At 44.7% G+C, this 11,452-nt stretch overlaps 1 protein-coding gene and 1 non-coding gene across 5 annotated transcripts in view; both read left to right on the top strand.

Moving 5' to 3' along the window:
* Window positions 1-3,489: 3,489 nt before the first annotated feature.
* On the top strand, window positions 3,490-3,571 carry Trnal-aag (transfer RNA leucine (anticodon AAG)). The gene has a single exon. It is a non-coding gene; the product is annotated as a tRNA-Leu (tRNA).
* Window positions 3,572-3,592: 21 nt separating this feature from the next.
* The window catches only part of LOC135110270 (transcription factor kayak-like), a 19,808-nt gene continuing 11,948 nt past the window's right edge, over window positions 3,593-11,452 (top strand). The window contains exon 1 of one of the 4 annotated variants that reach the window (XM_064022415.1): window positions 3,593-5,411. In XM_064022415.1, coding sequence (XP_063878485.1) covers window positions 5,073-5,411 — 339 coding nt within the window. In that variant the 5' untranslated portion in view covers window positions 3,593-5,072. Of the gene's footprint in view, window positions 5,412-10,331; window positions 11,125-11,452 lie in introns of those variants that run through there. The other 3 variants (XM_064022416.1, XM_064022417.1, XM_064022418.1) reach the window with 3 other exon arrangements.

Below are 11,452 nucleotides of genomic sequence, written 5' to 3'. Positions count from 1 at the left end.
ACTCCTGCCTCAGTCTGAGTGTCTCGCCACCTTTCCCTTTTAATGATGTACTTTTGAGATGTGAAAGACCAGGAGGAGGAGGGAAGTGAGTGGTAAGTTATCTAATAATACATTACATTATTGGTGTTCCTTTCTCATCACAGGCAGCAAGCAGAGATAGATGCAGTGTCCTGGTGCATTTAAGACAGAGAAGGAAAGTTTGACAAAGAATTCCACAACTCGGTGACTGAATAAGAAAGTACTGCAGAGAACAAAAAAGTTAATTACATAGGAACAAAATGAGTCTATCAACAGGTACAGGCCCTTGTGTTCTGTAGATGTACCATGTAGTAAAGTTACTAATGGTAGAGGAAAGAAAATGTAGAAATGGTGTCATGTTTTGTAGATGCATGTTGGGTGTATTTAGGAGCACTAGTGGTTGGGTGAAAAGGTTTCAGATGAAGGTTGCCATGTTTCATAGATCCAGTGTAGTACAGTGTTAAAAAGATCTCTTTTCAGTATAAGTAGCAAACTAAATGAGGACCACTTACAAACTAAAAGGGAATCTGACCGAGGTACGAGTATTAGAGTGGCAAGGGGAATTACACCTTCACTTAGTCTTATTTTACTTAGTTTTGTTTTTATCTATTTATTTAAGTATTCAATGCGTAGGTATATGTTTACTACTGTTATTTTATTTTATTTTGTCATTATTGTTATTCTTTTTTTATTTATTTATTTTATTTATTTATTTATTTATTTATTTATTACTCATGAAACTTTGAACCAAAGCAGCCTGATAAACCACAGCCATTGATTCAGTCATATATATTTTGTATATGTAAAGTAAGATTATACACTTCAGCTAGATGAGTCAGGATGTGGAGTGGAGGTGCTGCTTTGATAACTCAGTCGTCCTCCAGGGAAGCCTGCATACTTTTTTCCCTTATGAGTAGCCCTAGTCCTCCTTCTCCCCTTCCTTTCTCTTCCCTCCTTTCTCCTTTTCTCGCATAGTCGTCTTATCTCTCCGGAGTTGACAATCTGCGCAATGAGGATATTCATTGACCGCATAGACCAATGAGTGTAGATAAGAGTAAGCCACATCTGAATCAAAGGTCAAGGATACGGAGATTTCACCTTTAGAAAAAAAAAAATGTTGCGATATGTTCTACTTTGGAAGGTAAATAGGTAATAATTGTACAGGTGGATAAGATGAGAGCTGGATACCGTTCTTCACTTAGGAAGGACGAGTATACAATCAGAGAGAGAGAGAGAGAGAGAGAGATGTACATTTGTGTGACCTTGCAAGGCATATCATACACTTGCATCACCTTACACGATTGTGGTAAGTGATGCATTGGTGGCATGAACACAGAATGTTATATAGTTTTATGTGATACTTTATAAACTTTTGTGCTACTGAAAACAAGTATTTTATTAAGTATAGTTTATAGTTTATGGGCCTATCATCAATGAAAATCAAGCCTTTTATTTTTATTCGTCGTGAGTGATAGACGTGTAATTTTTCAATTTTCCTCCAGGGATTCGTTTGGAGCACCCTCTTATTCCTCGCAGATTTATATATTTAGTTTTACCTAAACGCAGTTATGATTGCACTCAGTATTTATCTGATATGCCCTTTATTGTAACTAATTTAACATCGTCGTGTTTGAATGAGTCAGGGCTCGAATAGGTCAAAAGGCAGGTTAATGACTCTGAGAGGTGTTGAATAAGAGAAGATCGAGGTATTCAAGTGGCATTAAGGATTTAACAAGCGGCAGGTTCAAGGTTGATAGGGGTTTAAAAGAGAGATAAGAAGAAATTCGTTCTCAAATAATATGATGATAGATGTCAAGTATAGTCTCAGTTATCAGGTTATTAGCTCAGAGATAATAGGGAAGTTAGAAGATTTGATGTTTATGTACAAAATAATAAATAAGTGGACATAGATTAGTAGATATTATGCAAGGAGTGCCGCATATAGGTGTATAGGCTTTGTGTAGTTTGTCTTTTATTCCTGTAGTAGCCTACAGTCTGAAAGTAAAAAAAAAAAAAAAACGTGAGGGAAATTTTACCAGGCGCCTTCTCGCTTCTTGCACAATGACATAATTCACTCGTCTATTTAGGAATCTTTACACGAAATGTGGTTGTATACCAGCCTGTGTTTGAAATACACAGATGATAATCACCTATATCTCTCCCCAAACTGATACATATGAAAACACGGGACAGACAAACAGATAGAATGATCCCATACAAATATAGGTATCGCTCTTCATGAATTTGTCTAATCTCTTCAGGCTTTACATACAGATATACAAGGTCTTGTTAAGATTTAAGCGATTATTACTGGACGGTGCCGCATTAGGGAAATATTTATCATATTTGGAGGTCATAGATTATTGGACTATATTCTGAAACGCTCCGCACCTCCATTACTTTCAAAAGGCTCTTGTTGAAGTTATGCGGAGTTTTAAGGGGATTTAGATGGTTTTAGTGACAGATTAACAAGATTTAATAATAGGAGAAATACTCCTGAGAACCTGGCTAATAATCTCTGAGGCCTTGGAAAAATATTCGTGGTGAGAGAGCAAAGGGTTTCTGAATACGGGCCATGAAAGAGAACAAGGATACACTATTGGAATAAGGGTGAGACACAAATTAGTGCATAAACTTTGAACTATCTGACTTTACTATATATTTGTGAAAGAATGTGTAACGTACGTGTAGCTTGTTAGTTACGAAAAACCCTAAAATGTGCACGTATATTATGGAGTTACATAATATATATATATATATATATATATATATATATATATATATATATATATATATATATATATATATATATATATATATATATATATATATATATATATATATATATATATATATATATATATATATATATATATATATATATATATATGGTTGGTACTTCTGTTGTAACTGGTTTGCGAGACACATGCAAACCACCCATAAAATAGTTTTGGAACCATTCTTATAAATATTTTTCTGAAACTGTCTGCTATTTCACTTCTAAATATAAGAAATTGATTGTAGGACCTAAAATGTAAATTCTATATTAGTCTTGGCATAGTGGCCGAAGGATAAACAGGACGACGATGGAGAGAACCCCAGTGTTGCGTTACGTAATGAGTGTGTGATACGCATTGCTTGTGTCTGCCTCTCTACATCGCTTTCTTGGTCTCACCGCTGCCTCCTTTACTCACTACTGTTCCACCCTCTCGCTTTCACCACATGCTGTTATTCTTATGTACTCCACCTACTATTACGTGGAAGGTTTAAATATAGTTATTCAGTAAGTACTTTACAGGGTTTTCCCGCGCCCAACAAGGCACAGGTCGGTCCGTTGCTCGGACAGACTTCCTAAACTAGTGACGTAGTTAACAGGATAGGAACGAACACGATTTTTAAATTTTAGGTAACGTGACCATCCAAGATGCTATTAGTGATTCAAGTTTTCACTGTTAGTTCAAATTTAGGTCAGGTAGCGTGGCCGAGTGGTCTAAGGCGCTGGTTTAAGGCACCAGTCTCTTCGGAGGCGTGGGTTCGAATCCCACCGCTGCCAGACAATTTTTTCTGACCTTTCGTGCCTTGTTCCTGTTCCTTGGCGTTTTAAAATCAATAATGGTGTCATGGCCAACCATTCTGCAAGGAAAGGTTGTCGTCATGAGCCATTTCAGTGCTGGTGAGGAGGTATAAATGGTGATGATAGTGCCAGGCAGTGCCATAACGGAGTTAGACGCCTGTGCGACTTACATATCGCCTAGTTTTTGCCAAACAGTAGGACGGCAATGACGATTATAATGATGATGCTGTTCAGCGACGATGCACACACTGGCATCTAGTACTGGTGTGCCAATGCCAGGCACTCTAAGATTGGGTTTACCCGTAAGAATGGAAAACCCGACCAAGCCTCCATACAACGTCCGGATGTTTGTATTATTATAATCATATTTGTATTTTGGCGAAGGCGATGCTTCTACTAAGAATGGGGAAGGCGAAGGTGATTTAACTTCCGTTCCCAGAATCCCAGTAATGTTCCCAGGCTGTTCCGGGAAAGTGTGGCGTCGACTGGGGGCCGTGTTCCTGGTAGTGGTAGTGGTGGCTGCGGCTGAAGGAGGTGCCAGCGGTCGCCAGCACCTCGACCCGCCCCCTCTCTTGCGTCGCCCTACCTCGTCTTTCCCGTCCCATTCTTAGCTACTTCATTATTTATAAATACACTTATTATTCTGGCCAGTCCCTATTGTTTGTAAATGTACACATATATATATGTACTCAATGAGAACGGTGCATAGTAATCCTTGCGTTCTTCACCGCGCGGTATGAAGTGAGGGGCTCCGTGTCGTGTTTTGCTGAGTACATTAACTCTAAAGAGGTGATGCTGTGTTGTGATAAGTGCTTAAGGCTAAGTAATGCCGCTCACTTAGCAGGAGATAGTGCTTATCTTCCCTGGTGCTCAACCCGTCGTGAAGGTTGCCTAGACCAGCCTCCTCTCATCTGGTGCAGTGAGGGATGTGTGGCTCGTGCCTCTTTTCTCCTCGACACGCTGCTCTTCACACCTACAGGTCTGCCTTCCCTCATTCATCGTATTTAATGCAGTACTGTAAGACACAGGTAGCGACAAGACGAATAACGCTTAATAACACAAGTTCTGACGTCACTGGCACATGACCAGAAGGGCTGACGTAGATTTCTATTTTGGGAAGTTGTGACGTCACAAGAAGTGGGCGGTCCCTCTGCGTGTTCCATATTGTTTCGTTCATGAGAAAGGCAGAATGCTGTGCCTTCTCTGAAAACCTTGCTCTCGTCTGTAAATATTGCACAGGAAATTATAAGAGAGATATTGCTAACTGATGTGGGAAGAAGTATACATGGATGACAAAAGGTTACACTAAGTAAAATGTCGGAGTGAACGAAAAATTAGAGGGTGAACGAAGTGTTTGGGTGAAGGCAGCACAAATGGCTGGGATATAGGAGCGAGTTCCCCAGCCGCGGCCAGGCAGTGTATGAGTCATCGCAGGAGGGGGAGGAGCTCATTCTAACGTTTGAAGTGACGCCACCGCCCCATGTTAGTCAGCGAGTCAGACCAGGTGACTCGAAGGAAATTCTTACAGCGTGAGACTGAGCTCCCACAGCCGACCATGTTCACTCGCTCACAAGCTGCCGCCAACAACAGTGCCACGGCGAAGAGTGTTACCTCATCGTCACAGTCCTTCACCACAGCTTCCGTTGCTTCTGGAGGAGGAGAAACCCTCACCACTGACAGCAACAGCAGCAGTAACGACACAGTGCCAAGTGTGAGCCTTACCATCACAGCTGTGGCGGCCAACATCCCAGAGAGGGACGGGTGCATCACCACCATCACCGCCCCAGCTCTCGACACCCCGACCATTACCAACTTGGTGGTGAGTACACTAACCCAGCTTATTTGTTCCTGGAAATGCGTGTTTAAGTTCAGGAATGTGTGAACAGGATGATTACTATGCGCTGATAAGTTAGTGCATCCGTGTAGGCGTGTCGGAACTTTCTGTGGGCGAGTGTGTGCACGTGTAGACTTGTGTGTCCGTGTGTCACCAAAATGTCAGAATGCGGATTTTTCTTGGCTGCTTTTGAGTAGGATGACGGAAGGACTTGTATTATTGGCATGTGCGTGGTGTATTACATGGTGTACGAGGTCTTGGGTTAGCAAGACTAGAGGAGTGTTGAGTGCAGTGCAGCGAGTTAACAAAGAGTACAGGCTAGACCTCGGATTGCCTGCCAGCCGCACGATTCGTCTAGCATGATGAAACTTAGATTTCTGCTTGTCACTCATCGCCACGGAAGATCTCCTGCTTGAAAATGCGATCACCATCTGCAGACACCATCATCTTTGTGACATTTTAATGCAAGGAACGCGTGGCATGTTTTTTTTTTTTTTTCGAGTGAATTGCATCATGCTGGAGAAAACTTAGAAATATGTTGCAAGTTTTAATATAAATAGGGGTTACGTGCGATATCCTTGGGTGATGCCGTGAAAGCTGTACACCTCAGTGGACATATCCTTGTGGTTATGAGTCTTTGTGGTGGGGTTGAGTTGGTTTAGCCATGTTTTGAGCACACAGGTGGTGGCGGTGGTGGGTTGGTGGCTTGGTGCGGGAAGGGTGTGGCTGGCGGGGGGGGTGGGGTTGCCATGAGTGCAGTTTGGAACCCCAGCACAGCACTCCACTCAGCCACAATCAATATAACCAGTCGCGCCAGTCTGGTGCTGCACTCCAGAACTTTTTTTTTTTTTCACCGTCCCCTGTCTGGCGGGTTAAAAAATAATGCATTAATTACTGTTACAACATTCAAAGCGGATGTTAGCTTAAGATCTTGGAGCGGCGGGGATATATACAAGTAGGTTATTAAAGTCTGAAGTGGCTGGATGCATCCTGCTACCCACATGCACTATCACATGACATTTACTTGCACATTTACGCTACGCTATGACATAATTGCATCATCGAAGTCACCCGCACCACTACGTTACCAATGTCAATGCACCACCACCACCACCAGAGACGCACGTGGCTCCCTGCTTGCTTATCATTACCACCCCTTGAAGGACGCAGTGCTTTCATGACACCCCTTGACCCGTGCTGTGATCGAGCGGGGAGCGGAGGGAGCTGTGCAAACTGACCTACAGCCACCCACAGCCGTTGCAGGGGTGATATTGGCACCATGACACAGCGATTTGCGGAAAAAACAGACACACTAACACACAAGCTTTCTGGCAACTCAGCACACATCACACGGATCTGGCACCACTCTCTCTCTCTCTCTCTCTCTCTCTCTCTCTCTCTCTCTCTCTCTCTCCATAACACGGAAATACCTGCAGTTTAGTAGTCGTATTTATGTATAAGTCGGTCACACGGTACAGTACGAGGTTCTCTAGACTAATCCTTTGTATGTAGAGTCTTTGTCCTCCATTGCCATAGCGACGTAATAGAGATGGCGCAACAAAGAAGAGGAAAAGAAATGTCAGAGTAGAGAGAGAGAGAGAGTATTGACGGAGTTAGGTGAAGAATAGTGGGATGTCTCACACTAAGACTATGTAATAATGTTATTTTTTGTTATAAGCCGAGAGAGAGAGAGAGAGAGAGAGAGAGAGAGAGAGAGAGAGAGAGAGAGAGAGAGAGAGAGAGAGAGAGAGAGAGAGCCTTGGGATTAAATAAGATAAAAATTATATCATGATTATTAACGGAAGGACCTGAAAATAAAGGCCACACATCTATACAACAGTTCAAAAGTATAATTAAGACTAAAAATATAAATCAAATAACTATTCTCTAAATACTTAAATTCCTAAGATGTCAAGATTATTCTTAGCGTCTTTGTATTCTCGCTTGTTTATTGGTTATTTTTACTCGTGATGTGACAGGATTAGTGCTAACTCAGCACATGCTTACGTCAGGACGAAGGAAGAGGAAGGAAAGGATGTGGGAAGACCAAGGGAGTGAAGGCTAAAGGGGAAAGCTGGTAGAGGAAGGGGAGGGTTGCATCTTACGTACAAGGAACGGAAGGGGATGGGGTGCAGAGGAACAGTGTGTGTGTGTGTGTGTGTGTGTGTGTGTGTGTGTGTGTGTTGTCCATAAACATTTGACATCACACACACATACACACACGGCAAGACACGTGTGGAGGAGAATGTTGCGTGGAAGGAAGCAAGTTGATGGAATGTGGAGCATGAGGGACGAAGGAGGTGGGAGGAATGCAGGAAGAAGAAGACGTGGAGTGTTACGAGAGAGAGAGAGAGAGAGAGAGAGAGAGAGAGAGAGAGAGAGAGAGAGAGAGAGAGAGAGAGAGAGAATAAGAATGCTGATAGTAAAAGAGGTAATCTAGAAATCAGCTGGGCAAGTACCGTGCAAGAGAATGTGAATATTCGTAAGAGAAATTCAGGGGTGCCTCATGTATATAGGTCAGGCGTAGGGTAATGCTCATCTGGATTACCTTAAAAGGGTGCGAGCGTTAACATCAAAGGAGATGATAGCAGAAGCAGAAGTAGTTGTTGTAGGAGAAGTGAGAGGGAGAAGAGGAAGGAGAGAGAGAGAGAGAGAGAGAGAGAGAGAGAGAGAGAGAGAGAGAGAGAGAGAGAGGGTTAAGGAAGATATGAGAGAGACTTTTCCTTTTGTTATAATAGAATGAATAGTTGCTAAAAATATGCAAGTTTTATAAAAGATATAAAGTAAGGGGATGGGGAGGAAGTATGGAAGAAAACAATAAAAGAAGGGAAGGATGGAATTAAACCATATAATCGTAGAGATTTAAGAAAGGACTGAAGAGAGGTGGAGAATACACAGCATAAAGGGACAGAGAAACAGGAACAAAAAAGGGAAAAAAAAAAACAAAACAAGGGGATTAAGAACACCAAAAAGGAAACGTGGGGTGTCTTCCTCTCCCCCTGCAGCACGTCATGCTTCTCAGGTGAACTCCTCCTCCACCTTGTTCCTCGTCGTCGTCGTTGTTGTTGTTGTTGTTGTTGTTGTTGTTGTTGTTGTTGGTGGTGGTGGTGGTGGTGTTAATATTCTCCTCCTCCTCCTCCTCCTCCTCCTCCTCCTCCTCCTCCTCCTCCTCCTCCTCCTCCTCCTCCTCCTCCTCCTCCCTGTTCCTCGTTGTTGGTGATGTTGTTGTTGTTGTTGTTGTTGTTGTTGTTGTTGTTGTTGTTGTCGTTGTTGTTGGTGGTGATGGTGGTGGTGTTGGTGTTGTTAATATTGTCATCCTCCTCCTCCTTGTTCCTCGTTGTTGTTGTTGTTGTTGTTGTTGTTGTTGATATTCCCCTCCTCCTCCTCCTCCTCCTCCTCCCCCTCCTCCTCCTCCTCCTCCTCCTCCTCGTTAAAATTCATCCCCCTACTCCTGTCGCCGTGAGAAGCCTTCGTTTTTACATACACCAAAGAAACAGGCAGTGCAGCTCATCACACAGCCTCGTAAGACCCAACAACAGGATTGTGACTCTTTCTGCCCTTCCTTTGTGTTCCTTTGCGCTGTCTGGCACATACTTCGCACCACCATCACCACCTGAACTAAACGAGAGAAACACACACACACACACAAGACGATGACGGCAACGCTGACGCCACCCTCACTCCGGGAGACTCGAACTCCTGACGTGGCGGGAGAAAGAGGCAGAGCATACGTACCCACGCCACGCCACGCCGCGCAGAAAAGACCAACAGGCCATATTTAGCGCAGTCCCAGATGGAGGGGAGGGGTCGAGGAGGTAAGGGGGCAGAAGGGGTAGCCATTGTGAGCTAAACTTGCAGGTGAGGTAACCAGGATAAAGGGCGGGGCGAGATAGCTAGGTAGGTGTACTGTTAGTTAGCTATGTTTGCACCTGTTTGCCTCTCACCACCACTACCACCACCGCCGCCATCACCACGTCATCTCCACTACCGTCAGCACCACCACCACCACCACCACTACCACCATTCATTCATAATAAAGAAATCCTCTTCCCCCTCCTCCGCACACTGCTGATGTTTATTATAATTGTTTTATTATTATTTTGTTGAGCTGTTTTGCTCAGCATATAAAGCCAACCTACACACACACACACACACACACACACACACACACACACACACACACACACACACACACACACACACACACACACACACACACACACACACACACACACACAGGAATCGACAGAGGGCGTCAACCGTCGGCATTTTTCTTTATCTCTTCTCTTTGTACCTTCTTTTTTTTTCTTTTTTTTTCATCTCTATTTTCTGTGTCTTACTGGGCAGCAGCTTCTTGGTGGGAGTGTTTTGGGCGTTTTGGTGGTGGTCATAAATCTTAGAAGCGACGACTGTTTTGAGAGAGAGAGAGAGAGAGAGAGAGAGAGAGAGAGAGAGAGAGAGAGAGAGAGAGAGAGAGAGAGAGAGAGACCTGGGGCAAGTATTATGCAGGGTTCTAGGACAGGTTCCGGTGACGAGGCCAAGACAGGGAAGGTTGTTGTGACGGAGGCGACGAAGCATCATGTTTACTTCACTCCCTCCCTTCCCTTCCCTTCCCTTGCCCTTGCCGTGTCTCCCACCCCTGCCCTTCATTCCTAACCGACATACACCTGTACAAGGCCAAACCCTCCTCACATTCCCCTTCCTCTCCCTCCTACACTCACAAACGTTTGAGGGACGAATATAAGCATGAATAAACCCTTGAGCACGAGGCAGGAGGGCGGCACGGGGCCAGGGGAGGGAGAGATGGCGAGGCAGAGGGGTGGGAGTAGAAGAGGGGAGGGTTGGGGGGCAGCGTCAGGCAGGCGGGTGTGAATGAACAGCACGGGAACATTTAAGGTAACACGGCCAGGTTGACCCATTATGGGGCGAGCGGCCGGGGAGGGCATCGCCGCTCCACTGTACCCACACGCCCATGACGCGGTAAGCCAGCAACACCCTTATTTTGATCGCAGCCTTGACCGAATAAGGCCAAAAAGGTGTGTGTGTGTGTGTGTGTGTGTGTGTGAGCAGTGAATCCAGTCTCGGAGTCGGTTCCTAGAAGGAGAGCCAGCGTGAATCATCCAACCTGCATTACTCCTCGCGGGGCTTCGGGGAATATTACACACGCTACTCTGAAATGTTGAGAAATTCCTCGAGTAAATACATCACCATAGAAAACGGGACGTGAAGCGCATGCGCTGTGGTGGTGGCGGGAAGGTTGGTGTGGCAGTGTAGCAGCAGAGCTCAGTGTGTCAGCAGGCTACCACATCACGGTGCCAGCGACCTCCCTCCCCGCGTGTCATCTTCCCTCACTTCGCACAGTGCCTTACCCTAGCCCAGTGCAGTGATAGAAAGATACCACCTCTCCACCAGTGAATATCCAGCGCCGCACTACCACCGTCGCCTCGTGTTCTTCACCGCGATACGTGGATTAATAACTCATCAATAATGTCCGAAGATGAATTCTTGGCATACGCCTTACCCTAGCACATCCCAGGACCTGCGTCACTACCACCAAGTGTTCCAACAACACCAGCAGCAGCAACACCAACACCAGCACCCACAACATCTGCAGCAGCAACAACAGCCTCAGCAGCCTTACCCTTACCACCACAACTTGCAACACCTTCAATTTCAGCAGGCGCACCATCAGCAACAGGTACTGAAGATGTAACTGTGATATGAAGAACTTGCGAACTCAAGAACCTTTCACGTGTATACTTGTTCCTGCGTGTCTCCTTCAGCACACACACACACACACACACACACACACACACACACACACACACACACACACACACACACACACACACACACACACACACACACACAACTAAAATCGCAAGCCTCGCCTCTTGGCTTTACCTTTCTGTAGCTTATCAGCGACTAGATCATTCTTGTCGACTCAAGTACGCCCCTGCCTCTACCACATCCATCCATCCATCCCGCGTAGTCACTGCACCTCCCTCAAGTCTATATCTGCACCT

The sequence above is a fragment of the Scylla paramamosain genome, chromosome 20, assembly GCF_035594125.1.
Source record: "Scylla paramamosain isolate STU-SP2022 chromosome 20, ASM3559412v1, whole genome shotgun sequence".
Lineage (NCBI taxonomy): Eukaryota > Metazoa > Arthropoda > Malacostraca > Decapoda > Portunidae > Scylla > Scylla paramamosain.
This window is presented reverse-complemented; position numbering and strand designations above follow the sequence as displayed.